This window comes from Vigna angularis, chromosome 10 (assembly GCF_016808095.1).
Source record: "Vigna angularis cultivar LongXiaoDou No.4 chromosome 10, ASM1680809v1, whole genome shotgun sequence".
NCBI classification, from domain to species: Eukaryota; Viridiplantae; Streptophyta; class Magnoliopsida; order Fabales; family Fabaceae; genus Vigna; species Vigna angularis.
In genome coordinates, this window is record NC_068979.1 from 30,539,860 (window position 1) to 30,556,489 (window position 16,630).

At 32.6% G+C, this 16,630-nt stretch overlaps 1 protein-coding gene across 1 annotated transcript; it reads right to left on the minus strand.

Moving 5' to 3' along the window:
- Window positions 1-79: 79 nt before the first annotated feature.
- On the minus strand, window positions 80-16,391 carry LOC108335486 (probable disease resistance protein At4g27220). Its single transcript, XM_052870072.1, has 9 exons — window positions 16,246-16,391; window positions 16,058-16,160; window positions 15,395-15,428; window positions 15,208-15,282; window positions 14,879-14,974; window positions 2,137-4,924; window positions 1,217-1,770; window positions 239-758; window positions 80-141 (listed from the first exon to the last, which is right to left on the minus strand). Exons 6-9 carry the CDS (start codon window positions 4,889-4,891, stop codon window positions 80-82), a joined length of 3,891 nt encoding a protein of 1,296 aa, XP_052726032.1. The 5' UTR covers window positions 4,892-4,924; window positions 14,879-14,974; window positions 15,208-15,282; window positions 15,395-15,428; window positions 16,058-16,160; window positions 16,246-16,391.
- Window positions 16,392-16,630: the final 239 nt, after the last annotated feature.

Consider the following 16,630-nt stretch of genomic DNA (forward strand, 5'->3'; position numbering starts at 1 on the left):
TAACACCAATTTCTCTAACCTTAAACTCACTTGTTGGCCAATCATTTCATGTTCATTAAGACAAAAAATACGTTCTGCATCAGAATGCGTTATGTATATACTTTGCAAAGTGGGGAGAAGGTTCTGAATCCCTTTCGGATCCTGTAGGACATTAAGAGCAAATGTAAAAACATAAACGAAAAAAGAAAAATTAATTAATAATCATAAAAAGAAAAAAAAGACAAGACTACCTTCGTACTTGTGATAATAGCCTCTCTTGAACCATAAAATGGAAAGAAACATCTGTAACACTTAAAGTCCTTCAAAGATGACCACGTCACAATGAGATTGTTGGTAGAACAAATGCTAACAAACTTTGGTAGATTCTCAAGAGATAGTTTTTCCAATGCTGAGAATTGAATATGAATCTCCTTATAATCCTTATTAGCTACGTCATATTGCCAAAACATATATTTCAATCGGAAACAGTCATACACATAGAGTTGTTTTAAGTTGGGAAAGATAGCTTTCATATTCTCTTTGCCATATTCATCATCAGTGTCTATAATGTACTCAAGTCCAAGACATTCGGTAAATGTCAAAATTTCCAACATCGTCAATGATGAAGCAATGGAGAGTTTAAAAAGGTACTTTGCCTTATCAAAGCCTTTCAGTCGAATTTCTCTAATATTGTGTGTCATAATCAAGTTCAAACCATGTGGTTGTTTTGAAAGACATTGAACACTTTCAACCGGCGGATCAAAATCTGAGTTCGATATCTGCAATTTATACACCAAAATACTTCTTAAACCAAACTAAATATTAACTCTGATTATTATTTTAACTCTGATTATTATTTAAACCAATCTAAATATTATTTTAACTCTGATTATTAACGTATTCCATTTCTATCGTATTGTTCGTATAGATAAAAGTTTAAGCAATGTCTATAATTATTTAGATTCACTTGTTTCTTGGCAAAAAAAATAGCTCTCTGTGTAGTCTATTAAAAAAAATAATTTTCCAAAGTTACTCTATTCCAAATAATCTATCCCAATACTTACATATTAAAAATTTATGTTGCAGCTATTGATAGGAACTCAGGTCACTAGTAAGTTGTAGGGCATGTAATACCATTTATTACTTTTTACACAACATCATCTTGAAATTCAAATATTTGGATTAATTTTTGTAAATTCACAAAGATAGAAACAATGTAAATGATGGTTTTTCATACCTTGATTGCAATAGAATCCCTTTCTGTAGCTTCTGAAGCATCACTTGAACAATTTATGTTGAAAAACCCAACATATCTCCCAATATCCAATGATAGTGTTCTTAAAGATGGACATATCACATCACAACTACCAACAATGGTTCTGTCCCGAATACCACGAAGTTGAAGTACTTGTAAAGCAGGAAGCTCGATTTGAGTATTATTTCGACTATCGAAGTCTTTCAAATCAGCAGCCTCTTTATTTGTTATATCATTCAATTCTCCAACAAAAGAAACAGGGAATATACCCTCCAATAATTCACAATCAAGGATATGTATCTTCTTCAAACTTTGGAAGATTGAAATATGACTCTGACAATCATGTTCATCCTCAACAATGCTTTCCTCCTGATTTTTTTTGACCGTTTCGTGAGTTACTATATCCTTCAAACTTTTGCACCCTCGTATGTACAATTCTTCCAAAGAAGTCAAGTTCTTAGCTATAGATGCTGCAAAAATTGAGCCTAACTTCCCACAACGTTTTATCTTAAGGCCTCCAGGGCTGGATAGAGTTCCTGAAAAGCAATTATAAATTAAAAAAATATTGGTTTCCAGGAACTAAAATAATCGTACAAGACAGTTTCCTTTAAATAATTTTAAATTTGACAAACAACTTCACATGCAAATATAATTGTGTATAATTTTAAGTGAGACCAATTTTGCTTGTAGTGTATTAACTAGTAATTGATTTAAGTAAACGTAGATTAGTAGTGTCTCGAGTTTGAACCTTACTAACGGAAAATAACATCACAATGAAACAATATATAAGTTCGAAGCTACATGTGTCACCATTTTAAACTAAGGAATACCATGTAATGTAACTAGGCTATGCTTCACAACTGTTGTTGGAATTGAAGGGCTATAGAAATATGGATGCTTACCTTCCTCTATTAGTTTATCACAGTCTGTTGATGGAACAATATCTCCAATTATTTGATCTAGCTTGTTACATTCTCCTATCTCAACAACTTTCAATTGAGTTAAGCCTCCAACAATGTTGGCTGGGAATATATGTTTTAATTCTCGACAGCTATATATCTGTACATCCTGCAGATTTTGGAAAATTTGTACATCTTCACCTTCCTCCGTTTTGTCATCATCTGCTAATATATACTTCAGTTCATCACATCTTGATATTTTTAATATTTTCAATTTTACCAAACTTCGAGCAACAACATACGTGAAGAGAGATGTCAGTCTTGGACAATCACTTAAATACAGCTTCTCTAAGTTCTCAAAAGGCCCATTGGCAGGTAGAAAACAATTCCATAGAACTCTTAGATTTTGCATGTCTCTGATTCTCAGTGTATGCAACTTGGAGAAGAGAGTTACCACCTCACTCGAGTGACTACGAGTGTCAATCAAACATTCTAACTCTTCAGAATCACGTATCTCCAACTTATTCAACTCATCCAAACCTCCTCCTTCAATTTGAAATATATCAGGGATGATATTTTTTCCACCTCCATGAATATTTCCTACAAATAAATCCTTTGCTTTTTTTGCCAAACCCTTTATTACCTCATTTGATATGTCAAAATGGTTAAGTAATAAAGTTCTTCCATGAATGAAAATACCTTCATAATTAAAACGGTAAAATTTATGGGACCCTAATACAATTCCATACCTTTGCAGTGTTTCGGGAATGCTAAACGTCTTAAAAAATTCAATATTGTCTTCACTGTTAGCATCCCATTCTCCTTTAATATCAATAATGTACAACTCTTCCAAAAGCGGGATTCTTTTAATCACTTCAAAATTCTTCACTTTAATGTTACATCCATTTAACAATTTTAGTGTAATCGCAACATCGGTTTGTAATTCAGGAAATGAAGGCAGTAAACAATTATACAACGAGAGACTTTGAAGATTCTTCATACCGCCAAAACATGAGAAGTCGCTCAATTCATAATTCTCAATGAATAGACAACGAAGATTTGTTAATGTTTTGAAAGATATTGTTGACAATCCCATTCTTTCCTCATCGTCATCGTTCTCAAGAATCAAAACTTTGAGCATTCCCATTCTTTTGAAAATCCCATCAAATTCTTTCATCTTTGTCCGTAAGCATAAAAACTCAAGATTGGAGCAATCCAAATCATTTGGAAATTTCACACACCATAGATATCTTACTGAATTTTGTTCCACTCTAACATCTTTCTCCACTTCACACTTGATCATCTTATTCTCATCTTTTGCTATTATGTGGGCCACATCACGAACTATGTCATGCATTTTGACACATTCATCATCTGCATCCAACAATAAACAACAACTAACAAGCTTATTTTTAGCTGCAATGACTTCACTCCTTGCCTCTTCATATGAGTCAACTTCTCCAACTACACCTAATCCTATTGCACATCTTGTTAAAAGTTCAATTTGAATTTCAAAATCTTCAGGAAACACAGAGCACAACAGGAAAAGTGATTTAGCTTCTTTAGCATATAAATTATCATAGCTCAACTGCAGGCACTTGTAGGGATCAGTCAAACCTCTTTCAATATTTATTGGCTTAGAGTGTCTCAATTTATTCAATGCAACCCTCCATTCCGTCTCGGCTTTTCCCTTCAAACTACAAGCAACAGCTGCAATGGCAACCGGCAATCCTTTACATTCATTGGAAATTAATCTTCCTATTTCCTTTAAGGTATCAGAGGTGGCATCTGATATAAGTGCTTTATTTTGGAAAAGAGTCCATGCTTCTTCATCCGTTAAAATTGGCAAGTAAATCTTTCTTTGACAGTCCATTAAAGTACAAACTGCTTCTGATCTACTGGTAATGAGAATCTTGCATCCTTTATGGTGTTCAGAAGAAGGAATCCCAATACGACCAAAGTCAAGGTTTTCCCACACATCATCGAGAATTATAAAAATATTTTTCTCTTGAGTTAATCTTGAGCACAATCTTTGGGCTCTCTGCATTTCTTCAGTTTCTGGAAATTCAAATTGCAGTGAACTAGCTATTTTTTCTTGAATCCTCCGAACTTCCACGGTACTAGAAACAGGTACAAAAAGAACTTTTTCAAAAAGATGCTCTGCTTCTACGAACTTCCTAACCTCCATCGCTAATGTTGTTTTACCACAACCCCCCATCCCATACAACCCAATCATGGAAACATCATTATTTTTCACTGCATCAAGTAGTTGCTCATAAGCAGATAGTCTGCTCTCAAAATTCATGCCTTTTTCTAAAAGCATATGAAGGGTGTTTGAAGGAAGCGTAGCGATGCGGTCAAATGGCACATATTTTCTGCCCTCTTCAATGACCTTTTCGAGGTGCATAGTTTTGTTTGCTAACTTTTTTCCAACATGATATCGCCAAATCCAATTTGGGCAGTGCCCAAAGCAACAATGTTTTTGTGTTCTTGCCTTTTCCAGCAACTGATTGACATTGTGTACATCATTGATAGCATCTTCCAACCACTTGTCCACAATTTCACTGGGCTTTCTCGCTTGTTTCTTGTTGTGCGTAACAAATTTTTGGACACTGTCTTTCGTTATAATCAAATTGCTCTCTTCTTCTTCAAGCCTTTTGACGAAATTTTTAAAGCAACAAGGATAACGTAATTGATTTAATGCTCCACACACTAAATCTCTTGAAACAGAAGATGCAAAACCACATAGACACTCCATCAATTTATTCAAACATATACAACTTTCTTAAACCTGATCAAGAAAAGATAGACGCACTTTAGATGTATTAGATAACAAAATGATTTTAAAATAATTTATTTCATCTTCCAGTACATCACTTTTTTTATAGTAAAATTAGGTAAAAAGTTATCAAGTGTAGTAATTAAATTTAATGTTCTCTATCCTAAATAGTCAATTATGGGATACACAATAAAAGAAAGTCTAATAACTTTAATCATTGCTTTTAAAATTATTAAGTTTGATAAAAGAGTTTTTAAATATATTTTTCGTCACTTTGATAATTTTGTCGAACATTTTTTTTAAATAATGTTTTGTAAATGTTTTACCCTCCCACCAACAAAAAATAAATCATGTTCAAACATACAAGTATGTAGATGAGAAGATTTGTTAAATAGAAAAATAAAAACACAAAAGTGTACCTGTACAAAATATATTTAACCAAAGCTTAAACTAAAACATGCATTGTATACAAAATTAGAATTATACTTATCTTTTGTAAGTTTAATTTTTCTATACTTATTTAAATTTATATCCACATTTTAGATAAAATGTACAAATAGAAAAAGAAAGAAAAAATACTAATTCCTTAAAATGTTAATTGTGATAGAGGATCTGGAAATTAAGTTATTATATGCACGATCCGATTGGTTACTTGATGAGTAACAAGAGTTCTACTCTTTACACCGCAAATCACTCTATAAACCATTCGTTATACAAAATTATACTTTCAAGTCTTCAACCTCTATTACTTGTATTAATTCATTATAGTAAAATATATTAATTCACCGTTTTTCTCACTTAAATAGTTAACATCAAGTTTATCATATACCTTCTCTTCAAAAAAATTCCGTTAATGTAAAACACTTTGCTTTCTTATCTATAATTTAATTTTCAATTTTTTCTTTTAACACAAAATCTTCACTTTAATTCCTTATTTTTTTTTAAGACTAAATTAACTATTTTCAACAGTTTTTTGCATCTTTGGAAATTTTGAGTGAGGTGCCATGTGTATCATAATTTATCCGAACTTCTATTACAAGGGAATGTAACTTGTTTAAGAGACCAATTATAAGACTAGTTAATTATTGACAAAGGATTAAATAAAACTATCAAAGAATCTTATGTGAAAGTCATGAAAATATCAACTTGTGGCACTAATCAATTGAGGAGAATACAAACTTCAATGATTACATAATATTAATTAGTTGAGTGTGAATTGTCTTTCTTGGGAGATTAGGTGGTTCCACCGTATTAAGTCCTATAAATTAAAGATTATACAGGGGAGTTCATCAAGCTCCTTTAGGACTTCTAAATACATAATTTTTCTGTTTCAATTTTAAGTTGTTATCAAAATAGGTTGCTAGTATCTGTAATTTTCGGTGCATTTTTTGCGGTCTTCCTTCGTCATCAGTCACCATCATAATTTTCATTGGTGACCACCAGATCAAGATCGCTTCTTCAAGCGATGACCACTTGTGTTAGAATTAGAGCGATAAACATTTTCAAGCAACGTCTCACGCACATCAATTATAGAATGCCTCGAGGCGCGTGAATCCCACACACATCGCTCGGTCATCTGATCTTCTCTAGACAACTACCATTTGACTCACTGGAGCAATCCCGATACGTTCCTTCCACGTGTCTTATTTAGAGGTCATTTGGTGGACTTTTAGTCACAAAGAGATTCGCTTTTCCTTATGGATTGAAGGTTTTTTCTATCGAACATAGTTTTTGCCTTTAAAAACTATTGTTTTGCTTTCATAATCTGTTTTTAAAATGTCTACTACACCTATCATTTTTGGAAATCCTACCATTATCATTGAAAAACTATATGGAAAAAATTAACTCTTTTGTGGTCGGCATTCATTGAAATATGGTTCTTTAGCGAGGGTCATCATGACCACCTTGACCAAGATGGAAGGAACGTGCCTCCTGATAAGTTTGAATAATTGAAGCAAGTTGATTTTCAATTGTGTCGTGTTGTGAAATATGTGGAACTGAAGCTTTTGGTTTCTCTTAGAGCTTTTAAAATGTCACTTTTTTCATAAGAAAGCTCAAACTTGTCACTTTTTTCAAATTCTTCTCCATCGTTACTCAATACCATGACTCCTAGTGAAGATGATTCAAGATGGCTCATTGTTATCAGAAAAAGTTCTCGTTCCACTCGAAACCCACATCCTATTCATAACTTTTTTAATTTCTATAAATTGTCGTTTTCCTATTGCTCCTTTTTATCCTCACTATCCTCTATTACCATTCCCAAAAATGTGAATCGAGCAATTGATATCCTAGATGGTGACAAACTATGATTGTTGAAATGCAGGCTCTTAATCAAAATAATAGTTAGGTGTTAGTTCCTCTTCCACTAGAAAAAAGGAAGTTGGATGTCGATAGGTATATGCCATTAAAGTAAGACCTAATAGTGAAGTTGATGAGCTCAAAATCTGATTAGTTATAAAGGGGAACACTCATATTCATGGAGTTTGTTGGATCAAATGATTAAATCCATGTCATGTACACACAACTATGTGTGACTTGTGTAATTAGTTGAGTGTGAGTTCTCTTTCCTTTCTAGATTAACTGATTCCATTGTATTAAGTCCTATAAATGAAAGATTAAGAAAATGAGTTCATCACGCTCCTCCAAGACTTCTAAATACATTAATTCTATGAGAGAGTTTTAAGTATGATTTTCCTAACAGAAATAATATTTTAATCTCTCAATATGCATTATGTTTGTTAGAGATTCCACATCGATTTGCGATAAGGTCAATTTAGAGTATATAAGTAAATACAAACCTAATTTTACAAGCTGGTTTTCCAGAGTTAAATTAGGCTTAAAGTTCACTCGACGTAAAGGGGTGTGTTAGAAGTTCGACATTAACTAGAGATAAGGCTAATATAAAGTATATAAATGGATGCAAACCTCATCTTACAAACTAATTTTGTGACATTAAATTAGACTTAAAGTCCACTTGTGAATAATGTTTGTTTAATTTATTTGTTTATTCATTCATATAAACATAGACAATGGCACATAAACCCAAGTGGAAGAATATAAGGTTTTATGCATCATGTTAATTAAATATATCAATGCGTAAATAAATTATTAATGAAGTGGAAAATAATAATTAAGCTATTGAGGAGCAATTTTTTAATGATGACTACTAATTGATGGGTTGAGCAAAACAATAGGACCTGAATGTATATGAACAACTAAGGTAGAATGCAAGTTTTCTCATACCTTTCTTCGTGTTACATTCGTCAAGAAAGAAAATAGAAAGTCAAAGTCATTGAAAAAAAGCTTAGAGTCATTCATCAAATCAAATCTCTAGAGCATTAAAGATTGCTCTCTCATGAAAAAAGGTACACATACCCTTTCTATAATATATGTTAGAATCACATAATTTTAAAATCCTATTTTGGCATCTATATCATGCATTATTCGAAAATTGTTAAGTTTTGCCATGTGTTTTTCACATTACCAAAGTCATTAATCGTCTATTCTAGCAAGATTAATTACGTTGATTGTGTCAGTAGTTATCTAGTCCCCATTTATTTCCATGCTTGTTGTCTTCGATGTAAGGAGGTATGTTGGAAATCTCACATCGGCTAGATTATGACTAAGTTATAATGTATAAGTAGGTATAAAACTCACCTTCTAAACTACATTTTTGAAATATGTGAATGCTCAATGTCCTTAACGTGAGGTGTGTTAGAAATCTCATATTAACTAAAAATATGCATAAATTGTAATACATAAGTGAATGCAAATCTCACCTTACTAAATTGATTTTATAAGATTAAGTTAGGATTAAATACCACGTTTTAAAGTTATTAAAAATCTATTTTACCAAAATTAATTAGGTATATATCAAACCTAGCTCTCTACCATTCCCAATGCTCTCAATTTAAGAGAATGTATTAAAAATTTCAATATATATATATATATATATATAATTATTAAATTAGTTTAATGAGATTGAATTAATGAGTTAAATTTCATTACTTAAATACTTGTGTTTGACTTAATATGATAATAATTATGATGGTGTTATTTTTTTTATTAATACATTAAACTACGAGAAAAAATAAATAAATTAAAAATACTCATTTAATTTCAAATAATTCATTGTGGTAAAAAATTAATTAGATTTAAATAAACTTTTGAGCTACGCTACTGGAAAAGCGCGATTTATCGAGGGCCTTTTACCGAAGGCTTTTAAGCCTTCGGTATTGAGGTAATTATCGAAGGCTTTTTAGCCATCGGTAACGTCCACGTTAATTTAAGTCCCAAATTGGGTCATTCGATCCCCAATTTCATTTCACTTGAGCTTCGTTGTGTGTGTCTGTGTCATCCCTCTCTGCAAACACTTCCCTCCCTTGCTTCACACTCCGTGAGGTTGTCGGTTAGTGACCGGTGGTTGTCCGTCACGGTGGTGAGTGGTGCGTTGGTCGGTCTTGGTTGACTCTGCGTGGTTGTTTGGGGAGTGTTGTGGTAGGGTTCGTGGTGGGTTGGTTGGTTCGTTGACGGCTGGTGGTGTGGAGGTTGAGGGACTTTGCCGGAGGGGCCGTTGTGGGCTTCCGTCGTTGTCGTGCTCATCAAGCGGTTTCTTGGTAGAGGTAAGTTCCACACAACTTCATGCACACTGTGATGTTGATATTAGTGAAGCGTAGAGAGTGTTGCTGCCTTCATATACTTTTCATTCACTTGTTAGTATATGATTGAAGGAACTTGCTTGACGGACTTCGTTGGAGTGGCCGTTGTGGGGCGTCGCCGTGGTGGTGTACAAAGGTTGCATCGTCAAGGGCTATCTCGGTTAAGGTAAGTTGGGCGTTTAAAAATTCATTATGAGTTTCAATGTTGTTGAATTGTTTGATGTTGTTGTGGCTTGATTGTATGATCTTTGATTGAGAAAGATTGGTTTTTAATTGGAATGAGGGGCAAGGAATTTAGTTAGCAGTGAAAAGGTTTATATAACCTTAACCGTAGTTTAGGGAAAATAAAAGCAAACGAGTATATTGAAGCTTGATCAACAGTGGCAATTGTTGTAACAGTTTCGTTTGTTTCTAATGCCTGCAAGTGTGTGCTCTAAGTATGCAAAACTTGAAACCTCCCATTCATTTGCTTTCAATCAACGTGCACATAATGTTATATATTGTAAATGGTTGATAATATAACAGTAGGTAGCGGTCCAAACTATAAATCCTAGTAGCAAGTCAACTCATGCATCATCCAATAGCTTTTGGTGCCTTTGCCTGCACTGCCACGGTAATAGACTAATGTTTTTTTGAGTCAAATGCAGTCATTGCCTTGTCCACCTTGTGAGTACAATATTTTTCCTTCTGTCCTGCACTCCCATTGCTGTCTGCTAACACACAAAAGCTTGTTCTGATTAGTATTAGTCCAATTCATTGTATCATGGTGTATGTTGTTGGTTTTGAAATTCAAAGGAGGTATTATTCACTTTATATTTTTCTTACAAAAGTATGTTAAATATTAAATTTGGTTCAAGTTTATAATGTGACTGTCATTCTCAGTTTTTGGCTGTAAATATTTACTAAATCAAATGCTGCAATGTGAAATCATGAAAAAGCTTCCAGAATAGGGCAAAAAAGAAAAGGATGGAGGGGTGTTAAGCATTGTCATTATACTGTAGGAGGGTTCTTTTAGTGGCACAGCCTCTGTTTGAGAATCAAGTGTTAGCTAATTAGAAGATTTGTTGGTGTTTACTTTTACGTTATTATATATATTGATAATAATCCTAATAATTATGAGGAAATGTGTATGGTAATGTGTATACTAAAGCACGGGTTTTGTTGGTAAAAGAAGGAGATGTGGTTGAGATAATAATAATTGTTAGGGGAAAAGTAATGAGTTTGATGACAGTTTGGTCCTCGTGGGTTATGAGTGGTAGAAACGTGAAGCATCATTGTTGACAGAGGGTGGTATTTTGGATGTGTCTACTTTTCTTCTCTGAGTGAATTTGTGAAACAATTCATGGGTGTGGCCCCCTTCAACTTCCCCCTTTCTAATTTTTTTTTGGACTTTGGTTGCATCAATCTATGCTATGTAATTCTGGCCTCCATCCACTCCCACACTTGTGTACTGTACATAGTCATTATTTTTTTGTAATTTCTCATCTAAGTTCATATTTATGTTTTTATTAGCATTTTTTTATATGTTATAAATTAAAATGTGATTGTGTTTAGTGTGTTAAAAAGGCATTCATGGATATGTTGGTAGGGTTTTTTTGAACTCATTTTAGAGTTTAAAGACAATGATAATCATGAAACAAAGTTGCTTGAACATTCATTTGTGTTTAAATCACTTTATATATGGTCTAGTATGAAACTAGAAAACTATGGACTATATGTAGTGCAGAATTAGTATTCCACCTAAGGTTTGATTGTTTTGTGTAGTTGGAACACGTTTAATATCATTAAATTGAAACCATTAGCCACATGGTTACGTCCTCTGATAAAGCATAAAAAAGGTAGCTCAAATCTAAGGATTTTCATTATGCTTAGTGTCCTGTGTGAGACCAACTACGGTAAGAATTGAAAATGAAAACATTAACTCCTTTCCACTGATCCCCACAGCTTATTCTGTCCAACCTCAAAATCCTGCCTTTTGCTTTATCAATAGTCAAATCCACTAAGAACCCATTCTTCAAGCACATGATTGAAGTTATGTAATCCTATAATGTAGCAAAAGTTGAACCAATTTATAAGTGAATGAAAGAAGTATAAAGCCTCCAAACTTTGCTATGTAAACAGAAAAAAACAAGCACCGGAAATGAAAACACATGAACTTGCTGTGTGTGTTGTGAAAAAAATATAGTGAGAGGATGAGCAGATCCCGATTAGTGATCGTTAATAAGAAACTCATATTTGAGGATGAGCAATGTGAAGCAAAGAAGTGATTGACTGGCGCTGCTTGTTACTTAGGAGTCCCCCACAAACATTATCTTCTTTCCTGTGTCTCTGTCCAACAACTTCTTACCATCAAACCTGTGACCAATAACAGCATTTTGGGAGGGAAGAAAAAGAATTTATCTTAAATGGGCTGCACCAACTTAAAATTCATATAAATAGACCAATAAATGTCATTGTTTAATAGTGAATAAACCAATAATAAAATGGGCTGCATCAACCTGTCATCAATGTTTCACTGACACAGCTCCATAATATATATGTATGTAATGGGTGAAACAGTACCAAAAATTAGAAAGAAAAGGAGGAACGGAAAACAGGGATAGGTTAGTAAAAAGGGTTCCCTGTTGGGTACAGGGGATTGGGTAATATGGTATTGTACGTCACTGATCTAAGTCATGGTATCTTTGTGAGGTTGCATAGATTGTACTGTCTGTTTTGTTAGAAGAAAATATGTTTTAAGCAAGCCAAATTGTCTTCTTACCCATTTTTTGTTTGTCTTTACTAAGAAAGATGAAAAGAGATGAACCCCACCTTTTTTGTTTGACTAAAATATTCACATATGCATACATCGAAAATTAAGAAGGTATGAGAAGAAGCAAACATATGTATCATTAGTAACACATAAAGATAAGATCATTCATAGAATTTAAAATAAACATACCCTTAAATTGATATTTTATTTTTTAAATAATGGCAAACAGTCAGTTAAACTAAGCCTTATAAATAGTGATGATTGAGAAGAAAAATGAAGAGAAGTAGAAGAGTTGACATTTGGAGGAAGAAGGAAAGAGAGGGAGTTGAAATGATTGATGAGTGTGGTGGGGTGTTCCCCATCATAAAAGGCTACCATAAGATGTTAGGTGTATTGTCACCTTCTCTCTCTTTCTGTAGTGTTGCCTACTAAAGTGGGTGCTCAGTCTAGATACAAACATTGTATAAGCTTTCTATTTCCTCAGAGGTTTTCGATATTTCTTCCTTTTTTTATGCCGGTTAAGCTTCTAATTATTTATATATGTAAAATATTTTCTACATGTGTTTACTACGGTCAGATCAAATTTTACAAAACTATACTACTTTTTGTTCCATAACTTTGATAAAGTGTAAAAAAGAAAAACTATAATTTAGTTTAGGAAACTTAATTTTTTATAACAATTTTAAAACGAAAAAAATACTTAATTTTTTTAATTTAAATTATTTCTTTTCTAGTCTGGAGATTGAAAATAGATGCATGGTAAATTTTAGAGCCTAAAAGTTATTTCTATACACCATCAATACTTTTAAAAAGAATTACTGTAAAAGTTAACAAATTTATTAACCAACTAAAATTTCTTTACACTGTTAATCCACAAACTATTGACATAAGTGATGAAGAAAGAATGGATTAAGGTATGTAATAGACTAATTAAGATTGAGATGATGATAACATGAAGGATTAAGTGAAAGAGAAGTAATGTGAAGGTCTTAGATAGCAGGGTGTGTGTCTTAGGTTGGTTTGACCTTACGGCTTCAACAAGAAACATTTGAAAAGGGGCTATTAACAAACCTTTTTATCATCACTCAATCACATTTATTTTGTTACTTTAAATGTGTTGTATACAACTCTAAATATATAAAACATGTTACACACATTTAGAAGTCTAAATTCAGTTGCACATTTGACATTTATTTACAATGTTTAAATTAGGTTAAACTAAAGTTACAAATGTAAATATATTTCTCTTAAAGTTACAAATCTAAATATATTTCTCTTTATCGATATATGTCAAACAAGTTTTGATGCTTACGTTGTGCTTTAAAATTAACATGTGAATATAGTTCAAAATACCAGGATAGAAAATCAGGTTATTTTTGTTTTATTCTAAAAGTAGTTCACCAACATGCAAATCCTAAAGCATGTGGTTGATGTAGCAACAGAAAATAAGCTTTTGAAAGACAGTTAGTTACCAACCTCCAAACTTCTTCTTTTTCACTCTTTATATAGTCCTCTGAGTTCATAAACGGGTACACACTCATCCCACTAAGTTAATCATGGACAAAGCAAGCACTAAATATGCTTTTAATGTTTAAATGCTTAGTTTCATTTGTTGTTTTATTCTTTTCCTCGATAACATGTCTGAACTGTTTCACTATTGTTTTTTCCATTTTCCATAATTTTCCATGCATTTAGACCACCAGTGAATGTTCATCTATATGTTTTATGTTTTAACTATAAATTACATGTTCTATGGATTAATGCATGTTCTATTTCTTAATGGATGTTCTATGGATATTGATTAGTGATTGCATCTTTGAGATGCACATTATGCAGGTCTGTTTGTGCTTTAAACTGTTATGCAGGTCTGTTTACGTGGTTAGTTTCTTAAGAAATACAATAATTTGTTATTCTTTCGTGCAATTTACCGAAGGCTTTTGCCCCTCGGTAAATATCCATCTCAGGTAATTACCGAAGGCTTTTGGCCCTCGGTAAATACCGAAGGCTTTTGGCCCTCGGTAAATACCGAAGGCTTTTGGCCCTCGGTAATTACCGAAGGGCAAAAGCCCTCGGTAAATGTTAGCGACAAGGGATTTACCGAGGGCTCTTTGGCCGTCGATAAGCCTTCGGTAATTACCTTTTACCGACGGTTTTGGGCTGTTACCGAGGGCTTCTGGCCTTCGGTAATGCCCTTCTTTTTTGTAGTAGTTACACTTTTACTCTCTCTTAGAAAGGACATTAGCTCCGTTTAAGTAAAATGATACTATTATGTTTTCTGAAATTAAACTGAGACCAAACTGCTTCTAAACTTTTTACAGAAATTTTCCATTTGTATATTAAATATCATTTTTTTTTTCACATTACACATGTATCTTCATAAAGTTGGTGAATGTAAGCATAATTTGAGAAAGAATATTGTATTTTACTCATCCATTTATTATTCAGATGATGTTAAAAATGTTCATGTTCTACATATACGATGCATAATTGATAATGGGATGTGAAATAAAATGATGTTTCTAATTTGGAAGTGGAAAATGATAAAAGATTATTTACCTGATTTAACTAATACGCAAGAGAGAGAATGGAGAATTGGCGAGAAAGAAACAAGTGATCATCCATTATTTCAAAGAGATCTGAAACGTTAAGTTACTGCAAACATAAACACAAACACATTATCTACAACTTTCATTGAAATATCACTTTTTTCTTCACATTATGTAAGCATAATTTGAGAAAGCATATTGCATTTTACTCATACATTTATTATTCAGATGATGTTAAAAATGTTCATGTTCTACATATACGATGCATAATTGATAATGGGATGTGAAATAAAGATGATGTTTCTAATTTGGAAGTGGAAAATGATAAAAGATTATTACCTGATTTAACTAATACGCAGAGGGAGAATGGAGAATTTCATCCATTATTTCAAAGAGATCTGAAACGTTAAGTTACTGCAAATACAAACATAAACACAAACACATTATCTACAACTTTCATTGAAAAGGAAACGATTAAAATTTCAAATAAGAGCAGAACAGAAGTTAACTTTACGCTGATCGATACCTTCAGAGAGATGAATGTACTCCGTTGCTTGAATCTGAGTAGAGAATATGTCATAGAATGCTCAGACTCACTACTGATGCAAGAGATAAGAATGAAAGCACACCGTTTTTCTAACCCTCACCATTAGTTTTCTTCCTATTCTCCTATTATTAATATTAATTCTGCGTGATCGAGGCATGTATTTCTTCGAGAAGTCTTCATGGTTTATTTATTATTGTTGTGTCGTGGGTGCCATCAGAATTCAGAATATTATTATTATTATAATTCTGCATGATTGAAGCTGTAACTTCCACTTGTATGTCTTTGAAAAGTCTTGGTCGTTTGAAAAATCTTGTTTGCTCCTCGTCTTTCTTTGCTTATTGTCATATGTAATTTTATAAACCATTAATAAAACTAATTAGATAGAGTGACCGTTTAAAAAAAATAGAATTGATGATTCTTCTCTTTAGAGTGACCGTTTAAAAAAATTAGATAGAGTGAAATAAACCATTAATAAAACTAATTGAACTTACATATTTAATGCTATTTTTGAAGTTAATACGAATAAAAAAGAGAGTGAGATATAACAAGAACAAATAGCATCTATAAGAAGAAGCAGATGTAGTTGATATCTAACTAATTTGGAAGTGAAAAAATGAGGAGAAATAGGCAAACTTAGGTTACCTCCTTTAACAGATATGCAGAGAACAATGGAAGAATTGGCTATAAAGAAACAAGTGGTCGTCCATCTCTTCAAACAGAGACGCTCAAACGTTAAGTTAAGTTACTGTTTAAACACAAAAACAAACGGAGACGATTAGAATTTCAAATCAAACACAAAAACAAAAACATAACTCCACAGTGATTGTTACCTCCACAGAGACGAATGCACTCCATTGCTTGAATCGATTACAGAGTATGTGATACAATGCTCAAACTCCACAGATATAAGAATTAAACCACAGCTGACAATTTGTCTGCTTCCTTTTCACTTTAAAGCGTCTTCTTTTTCTTTATTGAATTATTATTATTTTAAAATACCTTTATCAATACTTTTTAATTTTTATACTTCTTTTCAACATCCTTTTATTAATACTCTGCATGATTGAGGATGCTTTTTAAAGTATTGTCGTTTATTTATTATTGTTGTCGGTGGGTACTATTTAAAAGGACAGATTTACCCATTTAATGTTTCTAAACTTAATCTTGCATTACCATTTGCATTTACCCTTTTTATGCTTTTTTCTTCCTCCACAC